Below are 18,712 nucleotides of genomic sequence, written 5' to 3'. Positions count from 1 at the left end.
TGAACACCTTCAAGAGTAAATTGGATGCTTATCTTGCTGGGATCCTATGACCCTAGCTGACTTCCTGCCCTTTGGGCAGGGGGCTGGACTTGATGATCTCCTGAGGTCCCTTCCAGCCCTAATGTCTATGAAATCTATGAGATCTTTCAGTTTCTTTTGAGTGTCCTGTCTACTGAGCTAGTTGGTAGTTGTTCCAAATTTCCAAAAGAGATTTAGCTAAGCTGGAACTGCAATTTTGGCAAATAATTTATTCTTCATATATATTATAATAATATTCTTTATTTAATTATTCTTCAGAAAGAAATGTACCACCCAGCTGTACTTACAGAAGCCTTGCCCAAAAACAATTTCTGTCCTCAGAATCATAGTAACAGCCGCAACCTTAAATTCAATTCAGTAAGTTCCTCCCCACAGGGGAGCATCCTATCAAAAAACCTGTGTCGGTCTGTTGCCCAGGAGAAAAGCTTATGCATACTTTAGAAAGTCGGCTTGCATTTAAGCTTTCCCAATACTGTCTGTTTTAATGAACATGCATCTAATAATGTTGCTATGGTTTTTGCTACCATGAAAAAAAATCTCTTGAAATCTGTGCTCACAGGTGTGAAAATTCACATAATGAAAATCATTCTTCACTATATGTAAACTATGGAGAGTATTTGAAAATAAGTTGTTTTAATTATAACTGGCATTTCTTGGCATACTGCTGGTGATACAAGCCTCCTGTAAAACTCTTTGTCATGCTTCACTCTTGTAATCTCACGTGGAAAAAATTTTTACAAATAAATGTAATGAGACATTGACTGTTTCACAGATCTGTGAAGATACTTGTTGACTAATTACTGTATATGGATAGGCATAAATGGGACTGAAACTGAATCTTTGGATTCTTTAGGAGATGCTCTGTCACCTAAGCAAAAGGACACCAGTTCATTAACCTGCAGAGACTTTTAATATTAATGGCTTTTTCATATCTCACTGAGAACTCATTACTGAGGTGACAAGAGTTAATTTAATTTTTGTCACAAAATCGTATGGCTCATATATATCCAAATGAAGTTAAGGTAATGTGCTTCCTGGTACCACCTTCTTTCCCATCATGGGATGCACCACTGAATGTTAAATCCTACACCGTACACTGAAATACATGCACACATTAACAAGCAAGTGTCTTTAAGTGCATTCAGTGGAGCACATCTTGAGTAGTAGCAGCAGTATCTCTCTTTCTTCTAAGTGAAGTCTTCAGATAATTCTAACTTAGCACAAAATATTCTGTAGCCATGATATTAGATACTCTACTGATTACCCCAAGCTTGTTAACATTGTCTGATTCAATTGTCAATTTCAATTAAAGATTGAAATCTGATTGTCAATTTTAATTAAAGATATTCACTCAAATGGGACTTTGACAACAATGATATTTTTCAGACCATTTTTTTTTCATCTCATTGTGATTTGTGTTGAAATTTCCAAGTGAAAATTTCCATAAAATACTTATTTTAAAATACTGTCTTCTCTCACAGGGGGAGGCAATTTAAAAATAATGGTATGGCACTTTTTTCACCAAATTAAAACTAATTTCAAAGACAATTTTTATATTGAGTATTTTTGTCAAGAATTTTAATCAAAAGAAATGAAAGCTCTGCCATTTGAAAAGAATCACAAAACATTTTTACCTTTTTCAGCCAATACAAACTCTTTCTTCCATTATTACTCTTCTGTTGCTGTGTGGGCATAGGTTTCCAAGTTCAACACACTATATACATACCAAGTAGGTGACCTCTGTCACATCAGTGTGTACTAGATGTGATGTGGTAGCATTAACCCCATGCCTTCCACCCCAGCCAGTATTGTAAAAGATAAACAACTGGCTGGATCTGAGGGTCATGGGTCTCTGGATCAGTGGTTGAGACAGGTTCCATGTAGCTGAATCTGCTTGGGCTCCAGAACTTAAACAAATAATTTATTAATGAATGGGAGTTCATTTCTTGAAAGGATTGAGAGGACCTGGGGTTCATTTCTTGAGAGGAACGCACAATGTGAGTTCTTTTCTTGAGAGGATTCCAGAGTCCCAGTATTTTAAGGTTTAACCAAAAAAAAAATCCAGTCCATTTTCTTAGCAAAGACAACCTTCAGAAAAAATGACAGTAAATAAAGTTTAAGACAAAAAAAAAATTCCCCCCTAATATCCATGGCTGAAATGCCAAAAACTTTTCTTCTATCTAGCCCCTTCAAGAAGCAGGCACATGCCTATCAGTTCCTGAAAGAAGGTCTGTTACACCCTTCTGGCAAAAAATCCTAATTTGTTCTGATTTTTGGCACCTTCATCATACAAACTCCAGACCCCTACCATTGTGAAACAAAGAGCATTAGAAGCTCCTCTTCATATGAGATTCAACTCAACATTTCTTCATCTTACACTTTCCTCATCTTAAAAGAATTTTTTTTAAAGGTTTGGCACCTTCCAGGTATACCTGGTTTCACAGTATATAACTCTCATCTTAAACTGCTTTTCAAGCTGGCAGGCTCCTTCCAAAATGGAGGAGAAATCATGAGGATGCCTCTTCTGCTTGCTTACCTACAGTTTTGCGTAGGTGGGACATTTTGCTTATTCTGCTTTAACCTTACATATGGGATCAGCTTCACACAGGCTGCATCTACACAAGATGCTGACTGCACAGTAGCTCGTTACTACTGTGCAGTAATGTGGCATGGACGAAGCATGATGCGACGCTACTGTGCAGCAGTAACAAGCTACTGCAGTCATTGTCACCAAAAAGCAGTTCAAGGACACTGCTGCAGAGTAACTCTGGTTACTGTGCAGTCATTTAGTACTTGTGTATGCAAGTACTAAATGACTGCGCAGTAACAGCTGCACAGTCAGCATCTTGTGTAGATGCGGCTGCAGAGCAGCAGCATGATCCATCTGCCAAGGTAAGCATTAAGCTACTTCTGCACACTCTTGACCTGCATTCTTTTCAGTTTAGTCAGTGCTCCAGGAAGTGGTCCCAATGCATAGGTGGGACTACTTGAATATTAGCATCTTGATTGAAGAAATAGACACCATAGAAGCAAAGCACTTCAGGAAATATTATTTTTATGTTTCCCTTTCCTTTCTCCCAGGGATTTTTCCATCCCACCTCTGTGCACTGGACCCAATATCTGTTGTTTACTGCCAGCAATGCAAGCACTGAAGCTTCAAAGGGACTTTATGACCTCCTCACTTGCTAGCTCCTTTGCCTCTCTTTGCATTCCATATGTTTAATATATATGAGCATAAACACAACTGGGAAATAATAAGCTGTCTGCCAGGAACAGCAGCAAGACAAAGTGGAGTCAGCAAGAGGATTGAATTACAGGAGCCTTGCCTTCCTGATTTCTCCAGCACAGTTATTAAACTGTTAACCAGCACTTAATTTTTCTGTAAAAAATAGTCACAGTTGTTATTTTACTGTTTGCTTTCTTAGTCTCTGACTTGGGAGATGAAGAGAGAGAAAGGCAGGGGAGAGACTGTGCAGAGGAAGGAGCAAGCTGGCCATAACATGACTTGTGTGAGCAGCCAAAAGCAGCTTTGACAATATATAAAATGGATGAGGTTAGTAATGAAGATGGAGAAGGCAATGGGTAAGGTAGAAAGTTTAAACGCAAATGGGAGATAAATGACAAGACTAAAATGGGAGCCCAGATGATTTAGAAATATCTTTGGTATAAGGGCCAAAAAACTGAGCATGAAGGAAAATGCCATTGGGAGGGAGCCATGGGGTGTTAGGAAAGAAAGGAAAAGAAAGAGAAAATAAAGAAAATAGAGAGCAGAGAAGGTAAATAAATGGTGGGGAGAAAAACTAACCAAAAAGAGAAAAATAGAGATAAAGAATAAAGGAAACTGAGAGAGACAGACGAAGGAATAATAAAATTGAAAACAAGCATGGTATTCCATCTCTAACACATGCAAGCAGCATTGTATTCATTTACATCCTTTTATTTTTGTTACATTTCCCTAGAAGAAAAGTGGGAGTCACAATAAGTTTGTAATGTGCCCAGTATGCACACATTAGCCTTCTGACTTAAAATGCAAATTGGGTTGCAACCCTTGGGCTGCTAGAAATTTGCATGCAAGTCTGGGTACTCTGCTATCATGGGAGGGAAAAGAAAAAATCTTGACGGGAGCTGTGAAACATCTTCCTGGGGATTTATTTTTAAGCCCAAAGGCTTAATTCATTTGATTCATAGATTCATTGATGCCAGGGTCAGAAGGGACCTCAACAGATCATCGAGTCTGACCCTCTGCTTTGGCAGGAAAGAGCGCTGGGGTCAGATGACCCCAGCAAGATGCCTATCCAGCCTACTCTTAAAGACCTCCAAGGTAGGGGAGAGCACCACCTCCCTTGGAAGCCCATTCCAAATTTTGGGCACCCTTACCATGAAGAAGTTTTTCCTGCTATCTAGCCTAAATCTACTCTCTGTCAGTTTGTGGTCATTGTTCCTTGACCCCAAGAGGTGCCCTGGTGAACAGAGCCTCTCCAATCCCTTGCTCCATCCTGCTAATGCATTTGTAGGCAACCACAAGATCATCTGTCAGCCTTCTCTTGTGGAGGCCAAAGAGGTCCAGGTTCCTCAGTCTCTCCTCATAGGGCTTGTCCTGTGAGCCCCTAACCATAAGAGTGGCCCTCCTCTGGACCCTCTTGAGTCTATCAACATCCTTCTTGAAGTACGGCACCCAAAACCAGATGCGGTACTCCAACTGCGGTCTGACCAATCCCACATAGAGGGGAAGTATCACCTCCTTGGATCTATTTGTCATGCATCTGCTGATACATGATAAAGTGCAGTTAGCTTTGCTGATGATTTCATCACACTGACGACTCATGTTCATCTTGGAGTCTGCTATGACTCTGATATCCCTTTCCACTTCCGTGTAGCTGAGATGGTCACTTCCCAGCCAGTAGGTGTGCTGGATATTTTTGCACCCTAGGTACAGCACTCTGCACTTTCCTTGTATTGCATCCTATTGTGTTCTGCCCACTTTTCTAACTTGTCCAGGTCTGCCTTCAGTTGTTCCCTACCCTCTGGAGTGTGCACTTCTCCGCACAATTTAGTATCGTCCACAAACTTGGACAGAGTACACTTCACACCGACATCGAAGTTACTGATGAAATTATTGAAAAGTACAAGTCCAAGGACCAAACTCTGCAGGACCCCACTACCCACATCCTTCCAGGTCAGTATCGACCCATCTGCTACCACTCTCTAAGTGCGACTGCTAAGCCAATTTGCCACCCACCGAACGGTCTATGTCACAGCCTCTTAATTTATCTATGAGAATGGGATGAGATACTGTATCGAAGGCCTTGCTAAAATCTAAGAAAACAACATCCACCTCTGCTCCTGCATCTAAGCATTTTGTGACCAGTGATATCAGTGTGTGTTCAGTACTTAATGCCTTACATGCGTGTTCTATAACAAGACACTGGACAAACCAACCATTGGCAAACTACCATTCTGCTAAACAGAGTAACACTCATACACCCTGGCATATGAGTTTTTGGTTACACATTTCTGAAATGTCATGTTCTTCTGTCACAGGCACTGAAGGTAGTAAAGCCAAAGATAATACTTATTTTTTCACAGAGTTTCATTAGAGAATCTGAACTCTTCCCTCTGCTATTTTGTTCAAATCTCATAGTACTGTTTGGCATATTACGGTAATGTAGCAGCAAGTATTTGACAATGAAAAATGAGAAATGTCTTTTCACATTTGTGAAGAATATATTTATTGTTTCATTATAGCTTAAGCCATAGGTCTTCTTTTGTGAAATCTTACTGTTTTCAGCAGTCTATCTCCTCAGAAAGAACTTCATATTAATTATAGTTTCAAGGGCCCTGTTTGTTCCCACTTGATTTAATATTTGTTACCAATCACTTTTCTGTTGAATGTTCAGAAGTTAAAAAATATTAATCCTGGATACTGCTGTGAGTTGTTACTGTAATCCTGCTATTACTATTTAAATAGAGGCCTCTAAAAATTATTAATGTCTGCCATGTTCAACTATTAGCCAGAAGAAATTTTTGATCATCCTTGCAGAAAAATCTGGCAATCAAGCAAGCTTAGTCTACAACAATAAAAACATTAACTCTTTCATAGACATGTAACATCCAAGATATGAAATATTATTAGTCTATCTATATCGTTGTTCTGAATACAGAAATGCCAGTAAATTGCTTTCAAGGGTTTTTGTTTCTGTTTTCTTTTTGTTTGTTTTGTCAATAGTATCATTTTTTTTGTAATCTCATACACAGACAAAAATGACGAGGTATAACACATACATAATACAACTTTAAAATTTGGCTAAAAGTAAGTAAATAATAGAAGATAATGTATGACTCTGTATAAATTCATCAACTGAGTACACATGTCATGGGCCAATATCATGACAGCTAACCCACAGAAAGAGTTGGGTTTTTGAGAGGACAGAATGTCAAAGAAATTCTCACTAGCAGGAGTTCCTAGAAGCAACTAGTGCAACATCCTTTACAAAGAAAGTGTGAGCCTATGGGCCAAAATAACCGCAGAGCAAGCAACTTGAATTGCTGGAGAGAGCGAGAAAGAGAGAGAGAGAGAGAGAAATCACAGCCCTATTTTTCTTGCAGTTCTCAGTGGCAAACTCTTTTGATCCTCATATTCACTAAATAAAAGAGTGGAAATTGTGTTTTTGCTGTGATGAAGAGATTGAGGACTCCTTGTCCCCTCTCCTTGACATTCATATTGTGCTAACCAAAATCTCATTCTATATCCAGACACAGGCACACCTTTAAAATTCAGTCAAGACCTGGAAGACAAACACCAACAAAATGTTGTGTTTGAATCAAGGGTTTTGGTCCCACCCATTGTATAGCAATAGACTATAGAAAACGGCCCCATAAAACCTCAGCTACAGACAAAAAGACAAGTATTGCTGCATTCAGCAAGCTAGAGAGGGGGATGCCCACATTTCAGTCATTTAGGAACACAGCATTGGCAATAGCAATGTTTTCTTTCAGTTGACCAAAGTACAGGGGCTGTGGTAAGAAGGGATATTCATTTTATGGAGCAGCCTCACTGAAGAATATGCACTGAATAATCATTCCTACAATATTGTGGTTCTAATTAAACTTTGAAGCCTAGTCAGTTCCATAAACAGTTACAAGTTACATTTGCAGGTTACAAAAATACAAGCTTCATATTAGACAAAAGTTCCAAATGTCTCCAAGAAGCACATATTTATTGCTTATTAATTTCTTTGGTTTTGGCCATCGCATGTATATGAATCATATTAACTAAGATAGTTTCCCCATTACAAAGCAAATATCGAATTATGTTGTCCAATGGGACTGTTTCCAAAAATGCATGTTGCAAAATTCACAAGAGAATTGGATGTATCAACTTGCGTCCCAGTGGTGCTTTTTGTATTAGAAAATTTTAAATTGAAATTTTGAAGCATGTAAACTCATTTATCATAGCTGATCTCTGCTTCCAGCTGGGGTCTTAAGTGACCAATGTGAGTTTCCCAATCAAATACAAATTAACATTGATTTGATTAACACTGAATGCTTAACTGGGTTTTTTAAATATCCTTGTTTCAATGTGACTGAGTGAGTGAGAGAGAGAGGGAGAGAAAGAGAGAGATTCTCTCTTCTGTACTTTTAAATGAATAATTTAATCTACAGATGGCTATCTATTTTCCCAGGTTAGCCATACCAAGGAGTGCAAGACTTAGTCTTGTTTTAGTAGCAAGGGAAAAGGTGCAAAACTGTGTGACTGGGAGTAAATATTTTTGAGAGTTGTCGTCAGTTAGAAAAGAAGAATTTAGAGAGACTTGTCCATATGAAAAGGCTTAAAGAAATGTTTCTGAGAAAGAAATCAGAACACCTCTTATGCAGTGTTCTGAGGCAGTTCTTGAATAAGAAGAAAGAAAATCAAAACCAAGGTTCTACAGTACAGGTATAGGCAGATCAGGACACACATAGAGGTTTGCCAGCAGTTTTAATAGTGAAGAAGGAGAAGAATCAGAGAAGGGTTAAGGTACAGAGAAAGAAATGAAATTAGATGCTTGTTAAATAGTGACATGACGTGCAAGATTAAACCAATACTTATTGACTCACTAGTAATTTTTGCATCATAGGAAAAATAATTCAATCAGGGATTTCTAGTTGGAATTCTGTGGCCTATATTTTACACAGGAGGGGACATTAGATCATCATTCATCATAGGAATTTCTTCTGGCTTTAAAATCATGAAACATTTGACATTAAAACTCTGAACAGTAGTGTAATGGGGGTGGGGAGGGAAATTGGGGGAGCAGCATTGGGCACTGCCTTTTGAGGGAAAGGAATGGAAGGCCCTAAATATAGTTGCTGCTGCAGCTGGCCAGGCTGCCATTGTCAGCAGCATGGCAGCTGCCACTGCCCCATGCATTGTTTCTGCCCAGGGCATAGAGCTGCTTGGTTATGCCTCTGTCTCAGCAAAAGAATATCAGGATAGTTCTCTTTTGTAAAAATAAATTATAATTAGAAAACATTTTAAATATGTTTTGTGAATAAATGTAAAAATTAATAGAATTTTGAGGAGGCGGGGGGAAAACTCTTACATATTTCCACAACTAAATCTCCCTTGCAGCTTCTGTAATGTAATTTAGATGTTATTAATCATGTAAAATCTTGATGAAGGAAGAATAATAGTATGGTAATTTTCAGAATCTGCTGATGGTTACTTTTGCTGTTAAATCCATTCAAAGAATACAATTGGTAATATTTTTCCAAAAGCAGAATATAGTCTGTGCAAAAGTCTGCAGAACATCCTATTATTACCCTAGGAACTGTTCTGTGATAGATGGCCAGTTTCTACATTGGTTATGTATGTTTATTAATTGGATTTTACTAACTCTATCCAAAAAAACAGCTTAAAACTTGAATTTCCATCCAAATAAAAAACTTAAAGCTTGAATTTAAGGGTACTGAACTATTATTTGGGCATGTAGGATTATTTGTCTGTTTTACCTTCTATAAATTTCATTAAATGCTTCTTTTCACCTTTGGGTGAATACTCAACAGAAAAATCAATACAATGACAAATGACCAGCAAACTACTTTGCATACTGTATTAGTTATGTAATTAAAACTAAATTCTTCCAAAAGAGAGAATGATCAGGCGAAAACACTGTACTTTGATAATATCCTCTCTCAAATTATACTACTTGATTTTTGAATGCGGAATGAATTTTCTGAGAATTTGCAAGCAAATCTATAAATTACTTAGAATTGAAATGATATAGTCACTGCACAAGACAAAACCCAGGGCTCCCCTCCTCCAAAGGTAGCACTTGTTTCCCTGAGCTAGAGGGACATGCATTCCCTTGTTTCCTCTCCTTCTGTCCTTATGAATCTTGAATTTTTGGCTGCCAGGTCCTCCAGGTCAACAGGAAGGTTTAAGAATGTAGTCAACCTTGCCCAGCCTTCACAACTAGGGGACTTTTTGAAATAGTGGGAAACATACATGTAGTTTCAAAACTTCACTATGTGAGGTGGGCCTAGAGCCCTTGTCTTTTACTTCTTAAATGCCCTAACCACTAGCCAAACTAGATTGTATCCCCCATGAGAATCCTCTAATTATGCACAATAGATAAGGTTCCCCTTAGGGTACTTAGGTGCTGGAATTAATAATTAATTCCTAAGGCAAGATTCACATAATAACATACATATCTGATTCAAAATGGTGGCTATACTGAGCATATATTTTCCAGTGCCTAGCTCTGTTCTTAGCTAAGCACAGGATGCATACATCTGTGCTGAAGCCTCTAGGACTTCACATGGTTCTAAACATTTAGGCAGGACTTTCCTGAATTGCATGTTGAGAAGAGATGCAAATTTTGACTGAAAAATAACTAGTACATATAAATCCTTTTTTGAATCTGGGCCCTAATCCTTAACCATTGCAATGTACAAGTTTAGGTACATACTGAGCCTATCCTAACTCCTTAGAACCTTTTAAAATACCAGTCTACCCTTACTGTCATCCCTGTCTAGTAGATAGGCCAAACTTTGTTGGTTTAATTTCTATTAGAAGACCTACATTTGTATAATAATAAGGTCTTCTCCTAAGCCTGTGCTCTCACAATCTTCTGGATTTGTCTGTATTCAGTTATAATTAGGAGATGTAACATGTCATTTCCATATTGTGTTAGAGATAAAGAATCATGGGATGCATGTACACGAGCATGGAGGTTGCTCCGACACGCTATAATTATAGCGCATTGGAGCAGACTTGATTAATCGAGTGTGCTGGAGCATGGCAATTTCTGCACTCCAGTAACCTGCTGCATGTTGTGTATCAGCGTCCCAGCACTTAAAAATGGTGGCAGGGGTGCTTGAACTCAAGGTTGATGGATGAGCTTTAGTTTAAACAATCCCACTGACATTTTCAAGCTAGGGGATACTGGTGCAAAAGATGCTGTTGGACTTTAATTAGAGAGACTCTCAGAGTCACTCTAATTAAAGTGCCACCCATCTCCCCTTTAACCTTGGAGCATGTGTAAAAGTGCACATGGACAGAACTTCTTCAACACACTGCCATATAATGAATAAACATAAGAAAACCATGACCTGTCTATAAACCAAATCATGAGCATAAAAGAGAAAAAAGTCATCCTTTAGCTTTCTTTTCTTTGTTATGTCTACTCAGTTCTAATTATACTAATTAACCCATTGATAAGATTTAGGCTGCATAAGCAGCATTTTTGGCCAGCTCTGTGGATTTTGGATTCTATTCCTTTCAGGAAGACATGTAATTCCATGTAAGTCACAAAAGATTGAGGAGAAGGATCCTCGTGTCTTTTATCCAAATAATCCAATCTTTAAATCATTTGTTCAACCGTTAGAAATTGCTAAGCCCTGCTCACTCAGAGGAGGATTGAACCTATATTTCCCACTTCCTAGCAAAATTCTTTATCTTCTCGGTCATGGAGTAGACAGAACTAAAAGACTCCCTCCCAGACCAACCTGTTAAAGCTGGCCCACAAGGCAGCCAAGCAGATGAAGAGATGTGGGACAGAAGAAAAAAAAAAGAGGGTATATGACTGTAAAATGAACATTGCCTTGGAAAGGAGGAGGCATCACTGGTCCCTACTCCTGCCAGCAATGGTGTTTCTGTATGTAACAGTCATTGACTAAAATGGATAGACATCAGTGGGATTGATTCTGAGTGGCAGTAAGGAATCAGGCCCCTTTCTTTCCAGCTCACTGAACTTTATGTCTTCTATGACATAAAGCCAGTGATGCCTTGGCTGAAGGGTGCCCTTTTCAATGCCTAGTCCATAACTTGGTAGTTAGGGAATTTTTGTTGGGAAGTGGGAGATGTACATTCAAGCCTTCTCTGCGTGTGGGGAAAGGTATAGAAACTGGACCTCCTACCTTCCTGAGAGGTGCCTAGCCACTAGGCCGTTGAGTTATAAGGAGTGCCTTCTCCTCTGTCAAATATTTGCCAGTTTTTTGTGATTAACTTTCCAGGGATTTGCATGGAATATATGTACTTTCAGGGCAAGTTGCAAAGATTTAAAATCTGCATAAGCATCCCAAAATGCTACTTAAACAACTAACCACATATGTTCTAATGATCTACCTAGAGGGGAATTGGCTTTGGGCCTTAAAGTCTCTTTTATGTATTCTTCAATTCTTGTTTCATTTCATGTTTGTTCATACAAGTTAAAATACTAGTATTTTCCAACCTACTAGCGAAATTGCTGCTTAGACGTGCATGCTTATATATTTTCAGTCTCCTAATGGTTAAAGATGTGAGGTATATACTTGTATGATTTTTATGTGGTCAAACAGACAGTGTTTTTTTACCTAAACTTTATTTAAAATAAAATAAAAAAGATTTATGTCTGTTTGCAGTTTGGACCAAAATTTTATCCATTACAAACTGAAAAATAGGCAGTATAATGGAAGTGCTGACACAACGTTAACTACAGCACGCAAAAACTGTGTCGGTATAATAAAGCTTCCTAAGTGTCTATATGCTATAAATAGGACACATTTGTCAATTTCCTTGTGCAGTCAAATTGTATTCACTTTTCACCCTGCACCTGGGTGCCTTTATGATTCTCAGAATAGCAGCAAAGCCATTTCGATTCAGCCATTTTCATGTATCTTTCAAAGACTGAAATTCCTTAGTGCTTCATTCCAACAATGCCATCAAACTTCCATCATTTTAACAGACCTAACACGACCTTAGAAGTGGTAAGCCATCCATTTTGATATTAAATACATTTACCGCTCACTCATTTAGGTACATATTTACTTATTTATTTGTTAAGCTTTTTTCTGAAATCTTTTGAGCTGACATTCAGTGTGCACCATCTTTCTCTATACTTACCCCTAAAGCCCTAGTTTACCCTGTCTTCTTCACTCCTTAAGGAGGCCTTAATGTGATGCTGCACAGGGATCCTGGTTTTCTCTGATTTAAAAAATCCCCAATTTTGTGGTTAAAAAAGTAACCCAAAATCCACATTTTTCCATGGTTAAAATGAACCACCTCTAATACATAGATGTATATATAGTGGTATTTCATTTTGAACATGGAAAAATGTGGATTTGGGGTTACTTTTTTCAACCTGAAAATTAGGGATTTTTTTATCAGAGAAAACTAGGATCCCTGGGTGCAGTATAACTGCTGGCTATTGTTTCCAGAGATGTGAACAATGAATAAAATAAAAGAAATCCTGTATTGGCAATAGAGTTATGGCCCTGATCCAAAGTCCATTGGAATCAATTGGAATCAACCCATATGTGCATATTGCTCCCAAACTCAACACCTGTGATACAGAGGAATGCCAATTCCTGCCTCTATTTGTAGTACTTGCTTCAATTCCAAATCTGTTTTTTTCCACCCCTGCTGAATTAGAAAAGGTAAATTTGGATAGCCCAAAAGTTTGGCAGTATCCCTTTAACAATGTATGATGAGCATTTTGTTTTCCAGTAAGTCATCTGAACTCAGAATTTTGCTAGTTTCCTGCACCTTACAGGAGAGGGAGAGAGGAAAATTTTTATGGGAAAAAAATTGAGACATGTTTATTGGCATATTCTGTTTGCAAAGAAACCAAAAATTCCTCTAGTAAATTTGTAAAAGAAGTGTTGAATTAATGATGCTATGAACAAGAACTGAGTTGTAGTTGGTGTTGTACCTGTGTTATAGCACTAATGCATGAGAATGACAAGTTATCAGCCATGCAGGAATGAAGCAGATTGCCCATAGATCTCCAAGCAGCTGATTTAAAGGCAAATGCTTTCTGTCCCAGTAGCAGTGATTCAGGGTGCTAACACACAAGGCTTCTGGGCAGAGTTGTAAAACTTGTGCACAGTCTTCAGAAGAGCATAGTACACGGGGGCCCAAGGGCCCTGGCCCCCATCAGGAAGAGTGCTGTCATCTGAAGTGTGTAAAACTTTCCCTACATCCATAATCTTAGTGCCCCTCTTGTAAAAATAAAAGGTGATGCCGATGGCAGAAATCCTGTTTTAGTCACTTCTCTAGAGAAAAGATGGAGCTACAAGGGCCACTTTAGTTTTTTGCATGGAAACTACTCACCCAGCATGTGTAAGATGCTGGGTCCCCTTTGCCCAAAGAGATTTAACTCCATATCACTCATTGCACAGAATAATGCCCTAATCACCATGCTGCAGGGTGAAATGCATTGAGCCCCTCCTGCCAATGCTGTTCTACTTTATATAAAATGTTTAAATATCCATTTAGCCAGTGAGAATGACTCCCAAGCCTACCATCAATGTACACACCATAAGGATTATTTAGGCACTTTTAAAAGAATGGAACAGGTAAAAGATCATCTCTTCCTTGGTGGTTTTGTGAATCTAGCACTAAAACTATTTAGGCAATTCAACATGAATTACCAAAACTATACTTCTGAAAATCATGTATTCATGGTGGGGAGGGAGGGGGGAAGAAATCACTTGGCTCTTATTATATGTTTAGTACTTATCTCTAGCATATCTCTAATGATAGCTAACTAAGGCAATTATATATAGCTATTGAGGTATGTATGTTTAGGGGCAAATCCTGCTCCCTTACAGCTGCAGAGTACCATGCCTAAGACAGTACTGCTGAGAGCACAGCTGCATTCCCTGATAACGTCCTAAAGATGAGGTCTAAAGACTACAACTCATTCCGTGCACTTGCTTTTGGCTGTATAACAGTATTCCTTGTAAGTTAAGTGTTTTGCTGTTGCAAATCTTGAGGTCCATAACTCTCAGATTTGATACCGTTGAAAGGAAGATATCTGTGCCTATATTAAATCGCATTTGATTTTCTTCTATTTATTTCAAATATAAATTTGTTATTTTCCATAAATTCTTGTTTCCTAAAATTTTCCGTAAATTTCTGAGTAGGAGGGGCATTCTTGGGACCTGCATTTGCTCATCACAGATAATAGCGACTCTAATGTTGTTTGCTATTTCAAATATAGTAGAGAATAGGTATACCATCACCTAAATTATTTCACAAGATGATATACTTTCTAATTTCTAAAAGGGAGAGCCACTAATTGTCTCTCATAATTATCTATCTATAGCTTCATGATAATATGAGATGCTAGTCACTTACCTAGATTATTACTTGAATCTAAGTCAAATAATGTAGGATTAATTCATTTTAACAGGGCTGATAAACAACATCTCAAAGGTGTAAAATAGCTGATGAGAAGAATGCTACTAACCAAAATGTATCATTGGGAATGGTTTCATCTAGGTTCTACAAGCTTAAAAAAAGCTATACATTTGAAGTAATACTTTGTTTAACACTGTTGACAAGGGACTCTCTTGTTGTCCTTCCATCAAGACCCCTGAAGGCTGTTGGCCTTAGATACCTCAGATTCCCCATATCGTCTGTCTGGTTGGTTGGATATAATGAAATAAGAGCAGTCACCAACTATTCACCATTGAGAGTACCATTGCTGGTGTCGGCTTCCCCACTCCACTCCGTGCAAGAGGCAGAACGGCAGCAGCATGGGGTGTTAGGTGGCAGCACTCCATCCCAGCCCCTCCCTCCACCCCTGTCATTCTTGAAGGGCGATTGGCTAGTAGAATCACAGAATCGTACAAAGTAGGGCTGGAATGCCCTTCAGAGGCCATCTAGTCAAGCCCCCTGCCTGGATCATCCCTATCCAAACCATCCTGTATAAATCCATAAACTAAATTCTTCATAAAACAACCATCAACCCTAACATAACACAATACACAGCACTCTAACCTGCCACAGGTAAGCCAGGGGAACCATGGCAGTCAATGTTCTGCTTCTATAAAAGGTTGTAGCAAACACTCAAGAGATCCCAACTAGAAGGCCATGCCCCTGCTACAGAGGATGGCAAAAACCTCCAGCATCTACATGAATCTGATCATAGGGTGAATCTTCTTCCTTACCCCAAGTACGGCAATCAGGGTGACCCTAAGTGGAGGGGCGAGACCCTCTAGGCAGGAACCTCTGGCTTTAAGTTCCAGGAGTATTGGTACACCCCTGTCAAAGTCCCCAGCCTTGCCTGAAGCCAACACCTAATACCTCTGAGGAAGACTTAAAAACACCCTAACACACATAGCAGAAATATATGTGAAAGGGCAACCAGCAAAACCCAGAAGCTGTAGTAGATTGTAAGATTTCAATCTTCACCAGTTTATGGTACAAAAAATAGATGGACTTGGTTAAGTAGGGAACACTTGCATTGGAGGAGCGATCATTTGGTATTAAAATACAATCAGGAGTTCAATATATGAGTATTTTTGTGAAGTTACTATTATATGTACAATATGATATATGCATGAGTGCTTTAAGGAAAAACCTGGGGTGTGTGTTTCCATTTGTCTCAGATCTACGTGATGGGGAGGAACTAAGATAAAATCAGTAGCCACATTCGTGTAAACCAAAGGTGTCAAACAGATGGCCTGATCCAGCGAGAGTGGCTCCTAGAGAGGCCACTGGGGATACATGTCAGTGGTAGGAGAGTGAGCAAAGGCTGAATTAACCCCCACAGTTCCCTGACACCACTTGCCCAGTCTACACTTGCTCTATTTCTGCCATCACACCCCACTGTCTGAGGTGGGCCTGGATCTGACCCATGAGGAGCCTCCATGGTCTAGATTTGGCCCAGGGGGGATGGGTGATTTTGACAATCTATGTGTAAACCTAATGTGGGCAGAAGAGGATGGAGTTTCCTGCACTTAAAATTTTGCTATATAAGCATTAGTTTTACATCTTTGAGAAAGTTAACTTTATATATAGTCTTCCTTTTTTTTTTTCCTTCTCACTTACAGGTTATCCAGCATCTCAGGCTTTCAAACAATGAGAGTGCTGCTCTGCAGGAACTCCTGGACTGGAGGCGAAAACTATGTGAAGAGAAAGGGGACTGGCAAAATATTCTGCACAACACAGAGCAAAGAATCACAGCCCCTCCCCCACCCCCTTGTAAAAAACCAACCCTGCTGAAGAAGACAGAAGATACCTCCTGCAATAGACTGTCTTCGGGGATATGGGATACCACAATGTAATTCAGATGCATTTGTCTGTGGACTGTAAAAAATAAAACTATCCAACAATTTGAATCAGCAAGTTTCCCTTTCTGCAGTGTGTGCAGGGTTTTCTACAAGTGTGTATTTGGGAACACAGGAAGCAAGAGCTACATAAATCTGTTGTGTGTGTGTGTGTGTGTGTGTGTGTGGGTGGGTGGGTGTGTATATGTGTGCTCCTTCTTTTCTTTATATATATATAGATATAAATATATATATATGGAGACAAACTGCACTATAAGCACATAGCTTAAAATACGTGTTTGTTACTGCTCTCCCATGAACAATGAACAAATTCTATGTTAGGTAAGTGAGGACTGGGAGAGAGTTTTGGAGAGATCAAGTGCATTTCTGTGTAACTGTACAGCTGTTTTATATAGTATAATAATATGATGTTTCTTGTATCTCAATGATTGGTTTTATTATATTACATGTATACATATATGATATTTCTTTGTAGATGTCTGTGTTTTATTGGAATTGCAAACACAATTATTATTTACATGTTTATTACTGGTATTTTATAACTTTATGCAATTGGTGCTGTTGTTCTTTCTTCAGAATACAGGTAATAAATACAGTACTGGTATTTTTTCACAGTTTATCTTTAATAATGTACCCAACGCTGTCAATTTAGTATTGCAATTCTACAGCTGGAGATGTTGATCTTAAAGTCAGATTTTGAAATCCGTATAAAACTTGCATTTGCAGGTGCTGCTTAATGCTGTTCATGTTTAAGAAGTAGAGAAGACCATTTTTTGACTACAGCTCTCTTTCCGAATGAGAGTCCTGTGAATTCTTTTAATTTCATATCAAATCTTATTTCATTCAGGATTGTGTGAAATAATGAGGTATTCATTTAGATGGTAAGACCAATTTAAAATTCATGGCTGATTATTCATAAGGTCTGGTGTCAGTGGAAAGATACATAATAGTAACGAGGTATGAAAGTACTACTGTGATTTACTAATATAAGCCACAAGGCCTCATGGAGATGGGTATATCAAAGGATTATGTCCCTATACTAATACAGTGCATGATTCATTTATACCTTAGATTTCATGTAATGAAATGGTTTCAGAAAGTGGAGCATTCTGGTTGGAGGCCATAAGTTCTGAGCAATGATATTAATGTATGTGAATAGCATGCTGCTAGAAATGTGTTAGTGACTGTACAGCAGTCTCTGAAATATTACTTTGCCAATAAAAAGGTATAATTTATATACACACACATATATATAAAGATATTTTGTCAGGGGCTGCTCGTTTTTAAGACTTTGTGGCATCTAGCACTAGTTGAGGCACTCTGCCTGCTAGTCTGCCTTTCATTCCATCAGGGAACCAGTACATTGTATTTTTTACAATGTATTTTTAGCTAGCAGTTAAAAACATATGCTGTTATAAAACTCATTTCTAGCTGGAAGTTGTTTGAAAAACTCTTTAGATTTAGCTGAAGAAAGAAAAATGTTTTCTTTCAACTTGAAGGAAGTTTCAAACCAGCTGAGAAGCAAAATACCATTTCAGTTGTGTTTGTTTAAGAAAAAAGCTCTCTCAAACTTGGGCCTCAGACAGTGGTCAAACTGCCTTGTTCACTCTGCAGAATTAAATCTGCTCTATTACTAGGGATTCAAACATTCAAGATAAACAAAGAAAGGTAGAGACTATGGTTAAAGCAACCACCTTTTAGGGAACAAAATCTCGGATACAGTCCATTCAACGAACAGTCCCAGATTCCCCACAAACCTCTGGAACAAGAATACATCTTCTATGGGTAGATCTAGGATTTTGAAAAGCGGGGGTGCAGATAGTGTGGTGCATCATTGTATATAACACAATACATATTTTTCTCCTGGAAAAATATAGTAGAAGCTTCACTAATATGCTAGGGGCCTAAAGCTGCATTATCCACCTTAAGATCAAAGCAAAAAATACATAATTTAATTTGGAATATGCATTTTCTATATCATGCATTTTGTATTAGAAAACAGAACAAACTAGGCAAAAATAATGAAAGAAGTGTTTATTTAATCATGTAGTCCTTATAAAATGTACATCTCTTTCAGATTCATAAAATCAAGCCTTCTTGAGCATCTTGACAGTACATCCAAAATGTCACTGAT

General features: G+C 38.4%; 1 protein-coding gene across 1 annotated transcript in view; it reads left to right on the top strand.

Moving 5' to 3' along the window:
• The window catches only part of MYO16 (myosin XVI), a 484,140-nt gene extending 467,379 nt beyond the window's left edge, over window positions 1-16,761 (top strand). Inside the window, exon 34 of the mRNA XM_019529669.1 lies at window positions 16,342-16,761. Coding sequence (XP_019385214.1) covers window positions 16,342-16,575 — 234 coding nt within the window. The 3' untranslated portion in view covers window positions 16,576-16,761. The remainder of the gene's footprint in view (window positions 1-16,341) is intronic.
• Window positions 16,762-18,712: the final 1,951 nt, after the last annotated feature.

The sequence above is a fragment of the Crocodylus porosus genome, unplaced genomic scaffold (genome assembly GCF_001723895.1).
Source record: "Crocodylus porosus isolate Cpor-Errol unplaced genomic scaffold, CroPor_comp1, whole genome shotgun sequence".
Lineage (NCBI taxonomy): Eukaryota > Metazoa > Chordata > Crocodylia > Crocodylidae > Crocodylus > Crocodylus porosus.
This window is presented reverse-complemented; position numbering and strand designations above follow the sequence as displayed.